Genomic DNA, 22,053 nt, shown 5'->3' on the forward strand with positions numbered 1-22,053 from the left:
ATATTGAACATGCCACGTGTCCAAATTGCACCAAATTTGAAGAAAATTAGATTTTTCAGACAGTGATTCCTCACATTATATTCAGATTATTTTATTTCCCTGTGATTCTCGTCTCTGTGGAATTTGGACAATCCCCTGATTTGCAGATATGGGATAGATCAGCAGCGTCACCAGGTCGAATCTGGTCGTGGACCACGTGGTTGCTCTCGCCCCGAACTGCAGGACGTGCTCCTGGTCAGATGGTCAGATGGTCAGAGGGAAGCCGGGGCTTCGGTGGCAGTAACTAAAAATATAACATGGGGAACAGGAAAGAGAAGTTTGATTGCTTTGAATTTCCATCTGTGGCATCAAAGGTGGTGGTTTCTCCTCTTCTGAGAAATCCAGTGTGTGTCTGTAACATAACTCTGTCACTGCCCCGTCTGTTCTTCAGAGTTTCAGAGGAACGCAGCTTCTCTCGCAGCTTTTCCTCGCTGCTTTTCCTCGCCGCAGTCTGCCGCTCCTCTGTGATGTGAGGGTGCAGTTATGTGGGAGTGGAGCATCCTTGAGGAAAATGAAACAGTGCGTTAGGGTGAGTGCGTCTGAAGTGCTGCCAGAGGAGAAACAGTTGTGAAACAAAATACCAGAGGAAAGACTTGATCAAAGACATCAGCAGACGTCTCCGCACGCCGGCGTTACAGCAGCAGACGAGTGAGACGCTGCAGTGACGGGGGGGGACGGGTAAATAAAGACGTGTCATTCTGAAGGTATAACAAACAGTACAGAGTTATTTCACATTGCGACGTACAACACTTTGTTAATTACTGGAGTTTCAGAGCAGAAGTGGTTCTTGTTCTGTAACGACATCTTTTCACTCACGGGTCCCTGGTCACCTGGTATCAGTTATTAGCGTTATTATAATAATCAGGATTTCTTATCCGCTAAATTCACATTATTATAATTATTATTATTGACATTACAGGTGACACAGCAGTGAACTCTGACCTCAGGTAGCTTTAAGCAGAAATGATCCCAGTGGTTCCACCAGGGTTCAACCCACGGTGACGTCACCTGATGGTTTGTGAGCTGCCGTTGGGAAGTGTCCAAACATTTTGTTCAACACCATCTAGATTTTTATTTAAACCAGAAGTCACCATATTTGAGTTGCGGGGATGTATTCGTCAAATGAATTTAGAATAACAGGTATCGTCAGAATCTTCAGACTAGTTCCTTTGTGTTTACAATCGAAAACACCAGAAAATATGTTTTGATCCGCCTCTGAAATTACTGAGCTGTTTTACAGAATCAAATCCAGAAGAAGTGTTGGTGCAGCAGCTCGTGGGCTCAGAAAGTGTAAGGAAAATATCTTTTGGTGACAATGATAAAACTCTTAACCAACAGCAGCCTGATTAACTGATGAATAATAGATGTGGTTAGACTCTCTGTTATTCCAAAGTAACGGCTGCAGAGCTCCTGATGCGTGTATCTGCTCCTCTGTATGTGTGAGTGTGTACAGTATTCGTCGGGCCGCAGCGTTAACATGGCAGCGCCGCTATCAGCTGTGAAGCAACACGCTGTTCCAACATGGAAAGCAGCAGCAGGGAGATTTATTTCAGGGGCTGGGGCCGGTGAATAGTCCTCCTGAGAGGCGCCGGACTATCAGATAGGCCTGCTGTGAAGAGGCTGCTGATCCTCTCCTCCAGGGCAGAGCTTTCTCTCCGGGGGCATGAAGGATACCCCGCTACTGGACCATCCATCACGGCTGATACAAAGCTACGGCGGGTATCTGTGGCACTATAGGGGCGGTGTTGCTGCTATCTCTTTACCTGCCCTCCTCGTGCCCAAGAAGCAAGTATCTCCTCCTCAGAGGAGGGGAAACTAATTGTTACCCCCGCATGATGTCAAGTCTCTCTCGTTCTGTTTCGATTACACTCCATCCCTCCATCCGGTGGCCTCCTCTATCGCTTTCTATCTCCCCCTCTCCTCCTCTGCGTCTCCCTCCCGAGGTTCAGCCAGTGTCCCACCCGGCTGTCTCCCCAGGACCTTTATCAGAGAGACGGCTGTGCTCATTAAGGAGTTAATTTTCTCACTCCTATCTTTGATTAGTATAGTCAACCATAAGTACTGTGAATTCTTTAAATTTTCTTCCTTGTTATCAAAAAGGGAGAGAGAGAGAAAAAGATGGGAATGGGGGGGAGGGGGGGGTATTTAATCGTTTAAGTAGTCTTTCTGGGGAACTAGATTTCTCTCACTCCGTCTTTCCCCCCCCCCGTCTTCCCAGCAATGTAAAGAAAGCTGAAAGCCAGCCTGCCTCAGTAATTCAGTTTTTAAAGCGTGAGGATGGAGGGAAGGGGGGGGCGGGGGGGAGGAGGAGGAGGTGGGTGAGTGAGTGTGGGGGGGGGGGCAGTGGTGGGATAGGGAGGGAAGAGAGAAGGAAAGAAAAAAAAAAAAAAAAAATGACTTGATGAAATTCCGCTATCAGCTCCGAACCAATATGCAAAATATCTCGCTGGAAATCAAATAGCTATTATGTTTTCATTTCCACGTCGGCGTATTTGCTTAATGAAGAGGAGACAGATCAGACCGGCAGAGAGAGTCTGCAGGAGCCGATAACCGCCAACGGCTCCCAGCTATCCGCACAGAGTGACGCTCCCAGTCACCAGCGTTTTCACCGGAAAAAAAAAGAAAAAGGGATGGAGGGGAGGGAGAGAAAGAGAAGGCGAGAGGGAGGGAAGGTAATGGACTATAAGGGAAAGAGAGAGAGAGAGAGAGATGTTGAAAGGGGACGGAGGAGAAGAAAGGTGGGGATAAGAGGGGATGAGGAACGGAGAGATAAAGACGGAAAGAGAGGAGGAAGTTAGAATATAAAGGAGAGACTGCCGGTTGGAATGGAGAGAGGAGGAATGAGAGAATAGATGAAATATTCCTGGAATGCCTTTTTAAATGTTCAAACACAAACAATTTAAGAATTAAAATGAATCGGCTGAGAATAAACAGTTTGACACACGTGCATCGTCGCTCCTCTTCATCACTGCAGTGTGGCGTCGCTGCTCTTCTCACACTCTTTTCTCCTGCAGGTGTTTCCACCTCGTTTCTCTTTCTGCACATTCAGTCCGTCCATGTCGTCATGTCACTGTTGGCGAGCGACTTTTCTATCTCGGGGGCAGACGACAAACCTGCTGTGGCGTGGAAATGAAAAACTCCTCGGTGATTTCTCTGCACATAAAAACATTTAAAGTGCAAATGTAGAGATTTCATGGTTCAGCGGACGTGTATAATTAAGTCGGACTAATTTGAATAGTAAAACACTATTAAGTACCAGAGGTGTGAATCTTCATCAGCTTCTCAATTCAATCAATTCCTCCATTTTCTATATTACTGCACATGTCTACTTTTCATCCATCAGTACAGAGGTAAATACACTACGAGTCTGCTGTAATTTACCAAATAAGGTTTTCAATTCAGAGATTTGACGGAGACATTTAGTTTGTAAACGTGGTCGACAGCTGATGATGTAGCGACGGTTCCTGTGTCTGTGAAGAAGTCGTTAGATTTCGGTGCAGATGCAGATCAGAGGTTATATCCAGGGTTTTGTATTTACTGTCTTTAACGTCATTTCCCAGAGATTGATGGACGTATTTAGTGAACTGATGTGTATGAGTGTGTGTGTGATTGACTTTAAAGGGGCTGTTGGGCCTTGGCGGGGGTGCGAGCTCCACCTGTGCCACTCGAGTCCGCCTCTGTTTCCTCTGTTGACACATCTTAGAACTCCTGTTTGTTCAGATCCACAGAAACAGACACGTCGGGTTTCAAACAGCTGAGAGGTTCATCACAGCTCAGGCACCGAATCGTCCACCGTTAACAAATATGGACGATGCTCCTCCGCTCTCTCTCACTGAGATCCGTCTTGTGCTTTTACATCATCAAATAATTATCAAAATAAATGATCAGAAACGTGAACAAACATCAGTGAGATAAGAATCACCTGAAATGACAGAAAACATCTTTGACAAACATTTATTTAAAGTCACATTTTTCGAGATACTTCTTTAAACATGTAACGTTAGCTGTTAGTTTGAGTGGAAGCGTGATCCAGTCGCTTGCTGGCGTCATCACCTCTAAAATAACTGTCCGTCGCTGAAGGGCATGAATCGTGGGATGTGTTGGGCCGGGCAGGATCCACCAGTTGGAGCCTTTGTTCCTCGGAGATGAAAGGACACATTCGAAGGAGATGGAACAGTGAAGCCGTGACTCCATCAGTTTTCAAACGCAGCCTCCTGAGCCTCAACACCCACAACCTTTGAGCCAACGTGTGCACCCCCCCTCTGAACCCTGTGTGTTTCTGACTGATCGTCATCATCTAGATATGAAGCAGGATAAGTCAGGAAGTCCCGGGGATTTCAGAAAGAAATACGAATCTATAGGTTTTCTGGAGTTTGTCACGCTGCAGTAATCAATGGGAGGTCGTTAGCAGCTCGGATCCCAAAGGCCGAGGAGAAGAAAGCTGATTTTTATTGAAGCTGAATATAATGGATCGATATCAGGGTCTGTGTGGATGGTTCCTCCTGTGGGGGGGGGGGGCATGGAGCTGTGATAAGAGCCCATGCAGCGTTGAGATGTTGTTTAAAGTGAAAAGTTGATTAAAAGTATTTCCTCAGTGGGTAATTCTCTCCACTCTGATCAATAAGTGGCTCCTCTCCAGGGGGTGACTCTGTGTCAGCTACCTTCCCCCCCGCCGCCTCCCACTCTCTCCCCCATTCTTTCTCTAAATATCCTCTTTTTATGTTTCTCTTCTCAAGTCTGTGATTGTCTGATACAAGTACTCCTCTCCCCCGCTCCCCCTCTCCCCCTCCACACTCCTTCTCTTGCTTTCAGGTCTTATGTTTTTTCTTTCTTAGTGCGGCGGGTTATTAGCGTGAGAGCGGCGCGGCTTGCGTCTGTTTAATCAGGCTTGTTGAGCACGCAGGTTTGATGTGTGTTGTCTCTGTGTTTAATCAGCTCGCTGCTCGCTGCAGGTTTGATGTGGACAGAGAGTTAATAAAGCAGTATCTCTGGTGCCTTCATCAGCCGCAGCACTTTGTTCTGCCTCTTCTCGCACCTCCGAGGCAGACGGCTGCGGCGCTGCAGCTCCGACACCACGTCTGTCCTGCGCATTGTTTCACTCATCGTCTTCAGTTGAGAGATCAGACCGAACCACTATGTTCAGAGTCTCACGAGTGGGACACTTCACGTCCCGCTCTTCAGTTTGGTCTCATGAGGTCGGCTGCATTGTACAGATTTTTCTGAACAGCCCCAGAAAACCAACAAATCCTCACAAGCATGGTTCAAAAATCACAAGAACATTTCATCGATTATTATTATCAACAATTTATTTCTGCTTCAGCTGATTGATGTGCTCAGTTAGTTTCTATCAATTTATCCATTTAGTAATTTATGTTCGCTGGTTATTTCTCAAAATTGTGTCTGAAAATTGAAGCAGAAGAAAAGTTGGTGTGTTTTATAAATTATTTGATCTTATTGTCTCTTAAATAAATTGTATTAAAGTTTGAGAGACTTGACATCATTTAGCAAATAAGAAAATAGGTTTCCTACACTAAGTATCAGATTTATATAAATTAAAAGCATTTAAAATGTTAAATCAGAAATAAAACTGAAGATGCCACCATTGTTTATATAAACTAGTGTTAGATGTTTTAATTTCAGTAAAATAGTCAGAATCTTAAATACCTTATTGATCCTCGGGGGAAATTGAGTTTTGTTACAGTTGTTCCAACCAAATATAGAAATGTATACAGACAAAAAGTATAATATATATAAATTTAAATTATGTGAAAACATGTGCATTTTGCGCATTGTACTACTATATGTATATGTACGTGTGTATATTATAATACAGTATAAAGAACAGGTAAGTGGTTATTGCAGATTAATTGGGGCAGGAACAACTTCCTGTGGCGCTCTGTGATGCACGTGTGATTAATCAGAAAATGATTGATAGAGAAATCAATAATTTGTTGCAGCTTCATTTTGAGTTTCCCACTTGATTAGATTTCTGTCTGTGTTCGTGTTTGTTAAACCTTCTCAGCTCTTCACTCCTACGCAGCGTCTTTCTTTAGGCAGATGCACATTTTGACCCAGAATCGTTTCTGTCGTTGCTTTGAGGTCGAGCTCTCGCGAAGGAGCAGTTTGTTCTGGACATTTTTTTTTTTTTCTTCAAACCCTCGAGTTCTTCTGTGTCCAGGAACTGATGCAAAGTGTTTCCTGAATTTCATTTTCACTGGTGCTGCTGGATAAGTGTCAACCTAATTCATGTGCTTCCTGCAGAGATACAGATGTGGGCTGTGCCTTCTGTTATTCCTCCATCTCTCCAGTAACTCCAGTCCAATTTTTCCGGTGGATATCAGCCTGTAACAATTAATAAGGCTTTAACTTTTAAACTGGGAAATGAAGTAGAATGTGGCGCACTTATCACCGGGGTTATATCCTCCCTGCCAACCATCCGAGGCAGGACGGGGAAGAGGGAGCGTTTCTCCTTGGATAAAAGACGACAGAAAGTGGGGCCGAAAACTTTTTCCGCGCAATTTGACGTCTGAAAGCGGTGATGCAGTGATTGATTCATTAAACCAGAGCCGTAATGAGGGGAGAAATCATAATTCAAACTTACATTTTAAACAGGAAATATAATTGGAATTTTATACCGAGAAGTCCCTTTGTACAATTATGATTAAAGGAAAATTAATTGTATGAAAATGTCCTTATAGATACTGAAAATTAGATCTAGCAAAGCTCAGGCGACATAGACCTAATTCTAAAAATATTGTGTTCAGGATCGATCTTCTTTTTTCCGTCTCCTCTACTCGTTCTTTATGAAGGTCCAAATCTAGCTGTGTTAATTTTATCTGAAATTAGAGTGAACCATGCAGGCGTGGAAGTTGAAATTAGCCTAAAGATGTTTCATTTACAAAGACAGAAACACTTTCTCACTCGGCGATTGTTTCCCAGCATTATCTCTGCTTGCTTTTAATTGCTTTGGAAGTGAAATTAACAGAATTAGAAAAATTGCCTCTCCCTTCTTCTACAAGCTTCTTTATTCACGGGTATTGTTGTGTGCTTTGTATAGATTATAGACTCCTTTTGTTCCAGTATTGTAAATATATACGCCCCTAGTCACGGCTTTAGCTCTGAAACAATCCCCCCCCCCCCCCCCCCCTCCCCGTTCGTTCAACACAACCTAATGGAAATTAATTTACAACCTGTCTGGATGGAGGGGGAGACGGTGGGGAATGAAACCTCTGTATTCATTTCAGTTACTCAACAACAACGCGTCCCTCCCTCCTCGACTTTCCAGGACACTGTCGTCGTGTGCGTGAGCCGTTTTCACCCTCGGCAGCTCGTTAACCGTTTTTTCCCGCTCCACTCCGCCGCTCCCTATAATCCTCTTAAAGGAAACGGTTACCTTGAATTAATAATTCTCTGGTGGCGTCCTCTCGGGAACCCAGAATGAAGCGTGTCATCTGATGCAGACGAGCATAATGGAGGCGGCGAGCCTTGAAACACTAATAACTGCAACTCCTTTAGACACAGAGGCCAAATGCGTCTGGTGAACAGCGCTGTACAGTTCAGCGCGTGGAGCTCTTAATGCAGCGTCACAGCAGCTCGACGCCCTCGTGCTCCAGACTGAGTGTTATTAACGAGGCAATTTAAAAAAAAAAGTCACATTAAATTCATATTAACTGACTCCATTTTTATGTGGGTGTAATCTTCAAACGGGCTAAAATAGATCAAAAGTAGTGTATAATTACTGTGGTCAGCAGGGATTATGAAACTGTAATTGATATAGATCAGCCCTGCGCTAATCACTCTCTTAGCTACATTTTTAGGTATACTGTAATTTGGCTTTAAGGTCCCCCTTGGCTTCTTGCTATTAATCTTCTGGATTAGATTGTTCAGCATGTCCAATTCTCAAAACCTTGTTTTTTTTTTTTTGTGGAATTAGTTCATTTAAAAAAAGGAGGATCAGTGTGTTTAGGGTGTTTTTCCTGTCTCACAGTCTCAGTGCTGCTCACACGTAGAGGAACTTTATTTTTCCTCCTCCCTGTTTGGACTCAAGGCCCAAAGGAAAGATAATTAAACTCACATCCTGCAGACTTCTGGTGTGATATTATTATGTGAACCTTATTATTCCCTGTGGAGCTTCTTTATTTTTATTATACTCATTATTTCTGAGTATTTGGTGCTCTGATATGAAATTCTTTTTTTGTGGCTCATGCTGCTCTCAGACATGCACTGAACTCCTGGACATTTTCCTGAAATTCTCTGGAGGACGCAAATACCGCGTCCCAGCAGCAGACGTGTTGATGATGTTCACCTCATCTCAGTTTTCGTTGTTCTTGTTTTGGAGTCAGCTCCTCGCATGTCTCAGCCGTACGGACTCAGGTGTTCACGTTCCCTCCTCTTCCTCCTGCAGGTTCCCTCGGGGATCTCGACGGTGGCGAGGAAAACACACTGGACAGCCACAGCCTATCGGGAGAAGAGGGCGGAGTCTCGGACCCGGACGATTCATTGGAGGGCGACAGCTCCAGCCCCCCGTCATACACGCCACTGTACAACGAAGGTGAGGAGGAACATTCATAACTAAAATAGATGCCCAGTGTGTACAGTCGCTCACATACATACACTTAAATAATCTGCAGTCTGGAGACAAATCATGGGTTTGAAAACTGACGAAGATTCACATCAGCCTCCACCAATCAAAACCCCACACATGCAGTTTGCTGGCAGGTGTTAGTGGTTAGCAGCAGATCTCCGGTCTACCTGTTATCTGTCAGCAGACGGTTAACGTCACCCAGAGACGAGGAGGAGAACCAAACACACACCGTGAGGCTGCAGCTTTCTGTTTGTATCACAACTTTATCTCTATTGTGTCTAAACGAATAAGAAGAAGAAAAAAAAAAAGAATTCACAAGGTTCAATCTTGGTTCCAGTGGATCTGCCCCTTCATGCACCTCTTATCCCCCCCCCCACCCCACCTACCCCCCCACCCCTCCTCCCCTCCACTGTGTGATAGCAGAGTTTTCAGTCATATTCTTTTGACTTATTCAAGATTTCACTAGCTGTGTTTTTTTAATCTCAAAAATTCCTGCTCTTGTGAAATTTTGGGGCTGGAAGTGATAAGCGTCTGTTGGTTGGCTTGGTTTGATAAACCCATGGAAATTCTGTCAGGTGCTAATCGAGACGAGATTATAGATTAGCTAGAGGTGTGTGTGTGTGTGTGTGTGTGTGTGTGTGTGGAGGCGGCAGTGTGTGTGTGTGTGTGTGTGTGTGTGTGTGTTTGTGTGTGTGTGAGGTGAGGTGAGGGGGGGTTATGTGTGTATTAGATTGTATAAGAAGAAGAAGATGGGAGAAGTCAGGCAGACTGCACACGTGAGCAGAGTCGCCTGTCGATTGCAAACTTACTTACTCTTTGTTTCTTTTATATGTACAAGTGTGTGTGTATGATTATATTTATACACACACACACACACACACAGACACACACACGTCCCCACTGCACTGTTGATTTACTCCCCTCTCTCTCTCTTCTGGGGTTCCTCGGTTGCCCAGTGCTGCCATTATCAGTTCCCTGTAAATCAGCCATGTTTGACGAACCTGCTCTTTCAACCTGGGATCAATACCAGGTCTTTATCTGGCCAACACTGGCTAATAAAGGCAAGGCCTCTTATCCACCATCTGGAAGAGACACACACACACACACACACACACACACACACACACACACACACACACACACACACACACACTGGCGATAACCGCCCTGATAACTTAAGCAAGAAAAACACAGCACCGAGCACTGTGTTCTCTCTATAACTCCCCCTCCTCAGCCCGACACACAGCCACTACATTAATGAACACACACACACACCGACCGACACACAACTTTACTGAGGAAGACTTGAACATCTGCTCAGTGCGTCTCTCTCTCTGTTGTGGGGTTTGTTTTTATCCCCCCCCCCTCCCCCTCTCTTCTCAGAATCGCCCGACAGTTGCAGCGACCCGCCGAAACGAGCGAAGTTCCTTTTTTTTTTCCGTTACACGCCGATCGCACTTGTACATCACAGGAAACCTGATAAAATCCACCTCTTGACTGATTACTCAGTCGTGTCACCTCAGTTTGAACTCTGTAATTGTTGAGCTCTCCATTTTCTTTTTTTTCTTGTTAAATTTACGTGTTTTACCACAATGTGATCAGTGGTGAAACAGGAACAAGTGTGTGATGCACAAACAGATGCCGGAGGCCGTGACCTCTCCGGGTTTCGTTATGATGGACAGTTCTAATCGGTACATGCGCAGTATCGATGAAATGATTTCATTCAAGTAATTTTGAAAGGAAAACAAACAGATATTTGACAGATTCAGCTTCTCTCAGACGGAGGAAACGCTGCTGTTCTGTTTCGATGTGAATCGAAGGTGTTCGTGTTGGACGTAACGTCGCTGCTTCGTGCGTCTGTTGTGAAGTCGACTGTTTTCTCACAAGCTGCAGCACTGGTGGATCTGTGGAATCCACAGATTTGATTCTACGACACAGACAAATAGAGACATTTTAATAAATGCTAATTGCAGACATTTGCCACATTATGATTTTGGTTTAAACTGATAGTAACCTCACACAAAGACACACACACACACATGCAGAGGACGAAAGGGAGACTAATTTTACTGATCTCTATCTCCTGAAATATAAATAAAAACCAGCAGCTTGAGATCACGCTGGATTTCACTGGAACCATCGTGGGTTTGTCCTCCAGGATATTCGGACGCCAAAGAAGTGTTTGTCATGTTTACAACAAAAATCCTAAATGACAAATCTTGTGAACATTTTAAATTCAATCACAAAATTCACTTTGCCACATTTTAGATCCGGACTTCATCTGCGTTTCTGTTCAGTGAAGTCTGATAAACTGACCCCGTCCGACCCCATAAAGAAACGCACACAGAACGTCCTCGTGTTTTCCAGCAGGCTGACATAACTGTGTGTGTGTGTGTGTGTGTGTGTGTGTGTGTGTGTGTGTGTGTGTGTGTGTGTGTGTGTGTGTGTGTGTGTGTGTGTGTGTGTGTGTGTGTGTGTGTGTTTGAATTTACCTGATCAATCTGGCTCTTTCGACTCGTTCTGACCATCATTAACAATAAATTTCAGACAAAACAATCGGCCGATTAATGGAGAAAATAATATTTTATACAATTTAATGTAAAAAAAGTCAAGTTTGAACTCGAAGTATTTATTCCACCAAAAAAACCTTTTCAATTTTCATTCCTTTTAATTAAAGTTTAATTCTAACTGATAATAATGATGATGATGAAATGATAAACTGATGAAATCTCACACTGACATACATCAGTAATGCTAAAGTCCTGTTTCACACCATCAGCAGCAACACTAATGGGAGGAAATCCTCTCTTCAGAGTGTGTAAAAAGCTTCGGCCTCATTCACACTTTGTTATTTTAGACTTAAACACTGAATGTGTGTGTTTGTGGCTGAATGGATTCAGTGTGGACGCGGAGAGACGACACAAGCTCAGGCTCCTCCGGTTTCTCCCGTTCCCTTTTACCTGCGACACCAAATGACACCAGCAGGTCTGTGAAGACTGTTCCCTGATCTGGAAATGTCAGGGAACACAGATGTGTAAAGAAACCGTGCAGAAGACACAAGAGACAGAAACGTGTGGCGGGCTCTAGAAGTTGGGAGGCGATATTGTCGGGTGACTTTGCCCTGCAGGTGTGACAGGGGAAGTTCAGCTTATCAGATTGATGGAGACTGTCTTGCGATGGGGGTGGGGTGGGGGGGGGTGTTGGCTGGTAGAAAAGTGTCTGTCGACTCCTCCTGATACCTGCCTCCCTGTCTGAGATGATATGGGAGATAATATTGATAATATTAAACGCAATAACTGTGTCTCCAGCTCCCCTCCCTCGCTCCAGCCCCTGCAGGATAAAATCAATGTGCCATTCAATGTGATTTATAGCTGAAAATAATGGCACTGTTTAGGCGGGGGGGGGGGGAGGTGTGTGTTTAAATGTGTGTGTGTGAGGGGGGGGGGGACCTGCTTGCTTAAGACTGTGTACATCCATGTTGCCACGTATGAGTGTTTGCGTGTGGATGAGGTTGAAAGGTGGATGTGACATGAAGATGGATTGTGTGTGTGTGTGTGTGTGTGTGAGTGTGAGTGTGAGTGTGTGTGTTGATTTATTTGACAATGCTGATCCCATCTCACAACTGTTGCATTAATAAGGACGGGGTGTGTCTGCGTCACGTGGTCACAGGGCGTTTATGGCCACTATTGATCGGGAGCTATCGCTGTTTATCGGAGTGGGAATGCAAGAGTAAACATGGTCTTTGTGCAGACGGCTGAGGTGGGGGGGTGGAGGCTGGAGACGGGGACAGCTCCAGAACGAATGAGAGGAGGAGGAGGAGGAGGAGGAGGAAGAGGAAGAGGAGGGCAGAAGTTATGAGAAGGATGAGGATTGAGACAAAGGACAGAGGGAGTCAGGAAGTAGAGGAAGTGATTTTTAAATCCAGAGTTACGCTGACGTCACTTTAATAAAAACCTGGAGCAGATACAGACCATAATAGAAACGCACACGTCCTCCAAAGCCCAACAGCCCAACGATTTTAATTCCTCCATTTTAGTTTTTCAACAAGATTCACTTATTATCTTCTGAGAAATTGATGTAAATCTCACAGTGTTAAAGAAAGTGAAAACCCCCTGATCTTGATCAACATGGGTTCTTCTAGGTTTCCTGCTAATCTGTCTAAATCAACTGATGTTGTCATGGCAACAATATTTCGTCCGATCAGTCGGTGTGACACATTTCTGTCGTCACGGTAACAATCGTAAAAATACATTGAAGTTGTTTGGTGGTGGGGGGGGGGTTTGACCCTGACCTCTTCCTGACGTGGACTTTGCTGCTTCACATGTGTCGTCACATGACTGATTACGAAGGTCACCAGTATTAGGAGAGTTTGATACGACAGCACAGAGATCGTTTTATTGTGTTGGACGACAGAGAGATGTTTGTGATCCACTGTGACCTTTACCCTCATGATGATGGTGATGGTGATGATGAAGAGCAGAGAGAGAGATGTTCACCTCAGATAACCAGAGGAGCTGTGATGTAACTATTCATCTGATCTAACTAATCAACAGTCCTGCTAATAGAGAGGATGAACTGATACCAGAGAGGAGGCAAAGGTCAGGGTTCACACACACACACACACACACACACACACACACACACACACACACACACACACACACACACACAGGTCCACGTGCAGAACAACGAAGTGTTTGATCAGCGAGCAGGAGTCTGTGTAATCAGCTTGATCAATGGCAGTGATATCACTGCTGATTAGAAGAACACAGGCAGCCTCCGTGTCTACTGAAGGTGACAGGATGAAGGGAGGAGGAGGAGGAGGAGCAGGAGGAGATAGAAAGATTGAAGAGAGGAAAAAGCGAGCCACCTACTCGGGGAGGAGGAGGAGAGGAGAGGGAGGGATTCTGGGTAACGGATGACGAGAGAATAAAAAGAAAAATAGGTGGAAAACCTAATAAACAACGAGGAGGGTGAAGGTGCAGAAAGTGAAGAAGTGGTTTGTGTCGACTCTTTGATTCTGGAGGTGCAGCAGAATCAAAGGGTGGATCTGGTGTGGTGAGGCGTCGTGTTACACAGCTCAGGGAGTCATTTCACCGCTGCTTTTGATCAGTAGACAGGAACAGCCACTACCCAGACACACACACACACACACACACACACACACACACACACACACACACACACACACACACACACACACACACACACACACACACACCTTTGTCCCTGGAGAAAGCCGATCTGACATTTTGAGCTGGGGAGTCAATAACATGTTTAAATAACATGTTTAACTGTGTTGTCTTGTGTATCTAGAGCCAAAGACGCAGGAGTCACGAGGAGGCACCAACAATGAAGATGAGGACGGGGACGAGCGAGGACGGAGACACAGCGCTGGGGAGGAGGAAGAGGAGGGGGAGGATGAAGACGAGGCACCGTGGAGGGGTCCAGGTCAGTACGCTCAACTAGTTTCTGGAGTTCACTCACATGGTCCGATGAGGAAATCTTTCAAGATGGGTTCACATTCAGGGTCGAGCAAATAAAAACAAAACTTTCATAACTTTTCATGACCAATGGTAAATATTGGGAAACACATTCATTCACCTTCCACAACTCTGACTGTAAAAAAAACATCTATTTAAGGTTAAATGTTCCGTCAGGTCGTCAGTCAGGAAATGTTCAACATCCATTAAACCGCTGGGAGATAATCCCAATGGCGGCTGTCACCACCTTCACTGATGTACAGCTGGTACTGGTTGAGCTGGGCGGACACTGGGCGGACACTGGGCGGACACTGGGCGGACACTGGGCGTATGTCCAGAACAGTTAGTGGACGCGTGCTCCTCAGCTTTGTAGAAGTTCTAGTTTGGACTTGTGTGCGGCTGGAGGCGTTTGGTTCCTGGGTTGTCTCACCGTCCAGTTGTCCTGTTTGCATGAACCTCAACAGAATATCTTCAAAGTGTTCACTTGAGGACTTCCTGTTTGTCTTTCAAATGTTAAGAATAAGTAAAGAAATCTCCAGAACGTTTGAGTGAAGGCTGCTGCAGCTTGAAGGAAGCAGGACGTAACGTTTACAGAACATTGACCTCGGCATCAGCCCTTAACACCAAAAGCTCGTCTTTCCAAGTTGGCGTCTTCTATGTGTCCGTCTGTCGAGAAACACCATCAACACGCCCGTTCGCTGTGAATCCTCCAGGGAATCTGCTGCTGTGTTCTCACATGGCCTCACTCCGACTCTCCTGCTGCTTCTAGTCGGGAGCTGCAGGAGAATCTCTGGAGAAAGTCCGGAGCCTCTGGACGTTTGTGTTCTCGCATGCTGTGCGTCTGGAGAATCTCTGGAGATTACCCAGAGTTCAGTGCTCGTCTGACAGCATCTGTTTGTCTGTGTGTCTCGGAGATGTTCCTTGTGAGCATCTTTCAGGACCAGTTGTGTTGTTGTACCGTTCCCCTGTAGGAGATGTGAATATGACAGACCAGGGTGAATGTATTCAAGTCGTAACACACACAGGCACACACACACACACACACACACACAAACACAAACACACACACACACACACACACACACACACACACACACACACACACACACACACACACACACACTGACTCAGGGAGAGAGAAGTATAAGAGGAGATAACAAGTAAATCGCCATAATTTTATTATTTATTTCCTCTCTTATCGAGCTCTGTTTGGTTATTTATTTCTCTGTGTCTGTTGTCTTCAATGAGTTAAACAATGCACGAAGATTACCGCTCTATCTCACATTATTTCCTTTTCAAGCTGCGCACGTTTTATGTACGTCTCTGCACGTGTGTGTCTATACAGCCTCGTGTGTGTGTGTGTGTGTGTGTGTGTGTGTGTGTGTGTGTGTGTGTGTGTGTGTGTGTGTGTGTGTGTGTGTGTGTGTGTGTGTGTGTGTGTGTGTGTGTGTGTGTGTGTGTGTGTGTGCGCATGTATTTTAATTCCTCTGGTGGGGAAGAGAGGATGTGTTCATTATCGTCCTGTCCCAGCCTTGTCCCTTTAACAGTAATTGGAGCGATATTAATTGCTGCGCGGTGGCTGGTTGATGGTGGCACTATGATGCGCACTGATAGGGCCCCTGGTTTTTTTTTCCTCCCTTCCTTCCTCTCCTCCTCACAAACTAACTGCCGGGCGAGTGAGGCAGGGGAATGGATGAGAGGGGGAGGGAGGCGGGGGGGGGGAGAGAGAGTAAGGGAGAGAGATAGCCCCTCTATCAGCTCCGGAGCAGGCGCTGTCTTTATCAGGAGCACGATTGGCAAAAAGGAAACTTTGACCGGTCTGAATTTTTCTCTTATCGTCAAGCCTCCCCTTCCTCCCTCCCTCCCTCCCTCCCTCCATCCATCCACCTTCTCCTCCTCTGGTCTCTCCATCACCACTAACAACCCCGTTAACAGCCCACCACCCCCTCCTCTCCACCCTCCGTACGTCTCTCCCTCTTTTTCTCCATCTTGTCATTGTTTCCCGTCTCTTCTTCTTTGTGCTGCGTGTCACGCGGGACCGGAATCAGCCGGCTAATGTGCTCTTGTTCTTACAGAGTGTTCGCCGTGTATCACACACGTTCCCATAAACAGATGAGAGGAAGAGGTTATGGCTGGTGTGGAAATAAACAGGGGCATGTTTTTTTATCTGCGGGGAGTTTTGGCATTCCACTCGTTTCTCACTGTTTTTAGACACTCGTGCTCCAGGGACCAGAAGTTTCAAGCTTTTAATCTCGTGAGGGTTTTTCCAGTTTGGTCGCTCCGAGGCCTCTGGGGCCCGTGGAGCGGTTACTGTCGCTATAACCTTTATGCAGATCACTTGGTTTGTCTCACGGGACGTTGATTTGTTGTTTCACGGCGTTCCAACTCTTTGCAAAATGCACGTTTCCACAAAGTGCAGATGTTAAAAACTCTGGTTTCTGTGTGATCGTGTGCAACGGAGCGTTTTCCAGTGTACTTCACACGTCCTCTGCTGCTTTGTGCAAAGAGCACGTACCAGAAACAGCAGCACTATTTACCAGTTATACCAGTTCCTCTATGTTGGGTTCGCACTATATACATTTGCAAGTTAGCAGCTAAATATAGCATCACTGCACCACATTACACTGGTAATGTTCCCTCGACCACAGCGTTGTTCTCTGGTATTTGACGGATCGCTGATGTAAACTTTATCGCTACCTACTGGCCTGGCTGGCCCCAACAAGGGGGGGGGGGGGGACGGAGGTGTTTTGAACAGTAGTGAAGTCAAGGCCTTATTTTATTCAGGTTAATGTTTTTACATCCAGCTCCTGTGTTGTTGGATTGAATCAGTTATTCAAACATCTTTGTCGTCAGCGTCACAGTCAAGAGCGGCAGATTAAGCCTTTTTCTCATCCTAACATTTCTGTGGAGATAATAACACGAACGCACGACTGACAGAAAATATTGATGATCAGTTTCCAAATGTGAAGATTTGCTTCTTATTTCAGTTTTATTGAGTTGATGTGGTGGGTGAGCTGTCAATCAAACGTCAAACAAAGACCTTATGAGAGAGATTAATGACTTCATTGATTAACCTGGAGAAATAATTATTTGCATCCGTCAGTGACAGATTTAAACCGTGCGGACGGATCTTCTTTGTAGAAATTATGACCTGTGGCTATTATTTTCATTACCAGTTAATCTACAGACCTTTTTAACAATTCATTGAATAATATTTTTTTATTACAGAGAATATTGGAAAATACAAATTTCAATGTCTAAGAGCTTAGTGTGATTTTTAAATCGTTTGTTTTTATTAGTTCCGACAATGAAAAGGATCAAATTCTCACGACCTGAAAACAAGATCGTCCTGGAAATATCACTAAATCTTTTTTTATCAATGGAATTTTTTTATTATACGATTTTATTATCTTATTTTTAATGTTGACAGCTGCAGCGTTTTCAATTACCTATTATCACAATTCTTTGTTTTACCATCATGTTTCCACACAGTCTCATGTAATAAATATATTTATTCACTGAGTCAATCAATCAATTTAATTTTATTTGTGAGATTTATTTTAGTCTGAAAAACTCACGTTCCTCACTATGAAGGTTTTTCTTTAATTTTCTGCTCACAGTTTGTTTTCTAACCTCGTGATGAATATCTTGAAGAAACTTATTTAAATAATTCCTTGTCTCGTTCTGATATTAACATGAAACAGGGAAAACAACAGCAGACGATTTAAATTCATCCTCGTTTTGTTCCTGCTCACAGATAATCACAGTTCATTACTGGACACGGAGTGTTTCAATCCGCCGTCTCCTCCTCACGTAATGAGTTGTTTACATGTCAATCTGAATAAATTCCTCCTCTCTGATGATAGTCGGGGTGATGCTTCTTGTTTTGCTCCACCAATTTCTGCCAACGGCGTCGATTGATGTGAAAAAACATTGGAAAATAAAAGGACAATAAGCTTTTAAATGTCTCAGGCTTCTGCGGTTTGGTAGTTTCGTGTTGAAACAATGGAGACGTCGGGTGTGAGCGTGTCCTCGGTCACTTTGACGAGGCGGCGGCGGCGGCGGTGGCACGGTGTTGAGGAGAAGTCTAGGTGGGAGCTCGCTCCTATCAGGGATGGAGAGATATGCTAAAGCCGCCTTTTTAATCTTCAGTCTGTCCATACTGCATGATATGCAAAATAAATTATGAAGAGGAGGAGGAGGAGGAGGAGGAGGAGGGGAAGAAGTATCTTCTGAATGACCTTGCGAGCTGGAGGGTTCAATATTTTCTCCCTTGCTGCTTAAAATTCTTGATATGCAAAACGGGTGTCACAGTAATCCCTTGTCATTCCGGCTGGCGGTCGCCACACATTCTCTCCTTTCACTGCTGCGTACAGAGGAAGAGAGGACGTTTCACTGAGCGGTGGAAGTGGTTTAAATCCGAGGAAACGTCGAAAATAACCCAAACATCCAGCAGATAATGAATATGAGTGAAAGGGAAAAGCGTCAAATCAAAAAGACGACGGCTCCCAAAAGTGAAGCCACATTAATTTTGATCGCCCCCTGGTGGCTGGCTTCTGTACAGTTCATAAACCCCGCGTCCTCCATGTTAGCAGATGGGACATTGATCAAAGTAAACGTTAAATGAATGTTTCTCAAGGACAGTTTCTACCATTTAATCTAATTCTCATCAAACTGATGTTTGGTTTTAATTGGATTGGAGGACGCGTCGTCCATCTTTTTTTACTCTCTGGTTTTATCTCAGGCGGACGAAGTGATCCGGGTTCACCTGATACTTTTCAGGCAGGTTATGCAAATGCGACTCCGCCAACATCTCGCTGTCCTCAACCTCAATAAATTAGTCTGTCAGCAGCATTATAAGCTACAGTGAGACTTTATGCTCCAGTGTAATTCTACACACACACACAGACACTCACAGAGGTAATAATAACTGCCATCATTACGACAGCCAGTAAAATGCTTTTTACAGGTATTTGAAATAACTCTGTTGGGGAGGATAAGCAGTGAGGAACGCTGGGTAAGCAGGAAAACATCCACCGAGCCTCACGGCTTCCTGAGGGGGGGGGGGATTGGTCCCATAGAGGAACCACTTCCCCATTCATGTCACACACTGAGGCAAGAAAAACACACAGCGGGATGGGATCACTTTTTATAGTGTTTAATAGCTCTGGTGTTGACATAATAGATTATTTGTCAAGTAAAAATACCAAATGTTCTTTTGTCACGGTTTCTCAGCTGCGGGGATTTACTGCTTCTCTTTGTCTGGTGCGATAATACGATTTAATTTAAGAAAAAAGCAATTTGAAGACGTCAGCTGGGACTCTGGGAATCTGTGACGTTCATTTTCCGTAGTGTTCTGCCAATTTCAAGACCGAACGATTAAAAGTCATGGAAAATAAGCAGCAGATTTATCAATAATAAAAAATAATGGTTCACTGCTGCTCAGTGGAACAGATTATACCATCTTTACGTAAATGGTCATAAACTCAGCAGCAGTAAAAGAATGTCACGGCAAACAACAAGAACACTGTTTCATGAAACGATTATTGATGGAAAAACATTTTAGGACTTAACAGCAACGTTTCAAAGCCAAAGTTAGTCGCTCTGAACTGGAGCCTGGATGATCTGGATCTGGGAGAAAGGACATAGAGGAGGAGAAGCTGAGGAGGGAGGAGGACCACGAGGAGTGGTTTGGAATAAAGAGGAATATTGAGTTTAGCGTGCAGAGATAACTAATGAAGGGTGAGAGAGGGGCGAATGTTTAAGGATCATCGAGAGCGAGGGATGAGGGGTGAGAGATTTGAAGAGGTGTAATTCAGATAGTGAAATTAGAGGTGGGTGAGGTTAAGAGATGGAGAGATGAGGGAGATGTGAAATGAAGAAATGACAGCTGGGCTCAGTGTGAAGTCGCTGGAAGAATCACAGGTTTGAGTTTGACGTAGAAAATGTTTTAACAAATCTTAACGTTTCTGTTAAAAGGTCATTTTAATTTATTACAAGTTGAGTTTGTTTGTTTTCATTTTTTTATAATGAACATCAAATGAAAGAGACATTTAATTCCACTTAAATATCTTGAATTAGTGAATGGATGATGGTCCCAAGAAGATGAACTGAATTCATATTTTGATCCCCTGATATATTATGTATTTAATGTTGAAGTTTATGCCCAATTACTTAAATCAACCAATGAGGAAACATTAAATGATCCATTTCATTTCTCTTTCCTGCTCAAACTAACCAAATAATTATAATTACCACTGAATATATTTAAAAAGCACTTTGTAAGCCTCGTCGTCTGCTGCTCAGGTTCTAGAGACGCAGCTTCATTCCCAAATCTCTGCAGTTAAATGTGGTAAATCTGAATGTTGCCATACGAAGGAGTCTTCTCCAGTGACGGAGGATGAGATGATGGAGTGGGCGTGTGAGGCTGTGACGTGGTGTCAGGTGAGGTCCGGATGTGGGAGAGGAGCAGGAGGTCGACATCAGGGGAGTCATGTTGGATGATGACACAGTTTAATATGATCCCAGCCTGAGTTTCACAGTGAACGGTTCCTCATCCGTCCACACACCTCCACGTCCTGTACTCTCACTCCACGTCTGCTCTGCCTCCATATCTCCAGCCTGCAGACGCCTTCGCTTCAGAACCTGGGTTTCCCTGCAAGCACCCTGTCAATTCCACCCGTCAATCAAAATGCTTCAGGATATCTGATTGGTCCTCATGTGTCCCTGAGGGCTCGTCTTGTCAGTTCGGTCGAGTTGCCTCAAAAACAGTCTGAAAGGAACCCGGTGGGAACTTGTGGAGGATGATGTGTCTCCTCGGTTCACTTCACTGTCGGTTTGTGGCTTCGTTAGCCAGACGGCTAAATTAACACAGCTACATAAGTTACTTCTTAGAATTGATGGATTAATCGTTAAGTCTATAAATTGGCAATAAATTGTGAAAAATGTCTTTGTATTTTCAAATTAAATGTGGATACAATATTCATATCGGTTTATTATTTTCATTTGTTTTTCATGAACCTTCAGTTGTCCGTCAGTGTGACGAGTTTCAGTGAACTAGAAGATGTGTACGTGCAGTGAGAGGTTGTAATTTACTGCAGGTGCCGGGAGCACTCGAAGGCATCGCGGCCTTCTGCCTCTTCTCTTGATCTACAGCACAAATTCTGAGTGACACCCACACTCTGTCACACGTGTCCTCTCGTCTTCTGACTCCTCTCTCCAGCCTGTCTGTGATGTGTCACCCTCCTCCATCCCTCCCTCATCCCTCCCTCCATCCCTCCCTCATCCCCGATGATTGATAGACGCGAGGCCTTAATCTAAAGGAACATTTCTCCGTGCTGTCCGGCTGCTATCAGCCCAGCAGCTCCCATACACCCAGTGTGAGAGTCCGTGGCAGGCCTGGCTCCGGTGGTGGCGGTGGTGTTTGTGGTGGGACGTTGGGACGCTGATTACCAGCCCATCAGATTCCTGGCCTCTCTATGCAGCCCCCCCCCCACCCCCCACCCCACATCCTGCACCTCTCACACAGAAATACACATGTGCACTCAACTTGTCTCTGCACACATCCAACCATCTCCCATACTGATAAAAGCCGTCGGTGGTAGTGGCTGATAACGCTGCAGTGGTCTGTGCTCCTCTGGCACCGGCCCACGTCGGGCTGAGTGGAGCAATGAGCGTGTTTTATATTATTCTCAGTGAGACACTGACACTAATAAACTCTGTAAGTGTGAAATATAATAAACTCACTGTTAAGTACCTATAACAACAATATGGTACTATTATCTTTTGATGAATTAAAACCGTGAACACGCTGTAAAACAGAAAAGGTTTATTTGATTAATACATTTCAACAACAGGTTCATTCAAAGCTTTACATGATTTACTTCAGGATCAGGGATAAAGTCAGAAAAGTGTCGTAGGTCAGAAATGAAAAAGACTGAAACCTTC

The 22,053-nt window shown here is 44.6% G+C and overlaps 1 protein-coding gene across 1 annotated transcript in view; it reads left to right on the forward strand.

Moving 5' to 3' along the window:
* zfpm1 (zinc finger protein, FOG family member 1) overlaps positions 1-22,053 on the forward strand; it is an 85,166-nt gene that overhangs the window by 29,361 nt on the left and 33,752 nt on the right. Inside the window, 2 exon segments of the mRNA XM_034588044.1 lie at positions 8,444-8,590; positions 13,940-14,074. Coding sequence (XP_034443935.1) covers positions 8,444-8,590; positions 13,940-14,074 — 282 coding nt within the window.

The sequence above is a fragment of the Hippoglossus hippoglossus genome, chromosome 6 (assembly GCF_009819705.1).
Source record: "Hippoglossus hippoglossus isolate fHipHip1 chromosome 6, fHipHip1.pri, whole genome shotgun sequence".
Classification (NCBI taxonomy): Eukaryota; Metazoa; Chordata; class Actinopteri; order Pleuronectiformes; family Pleuronectidae; genus Hippoglossus; species Hippoglossus hippoglossus.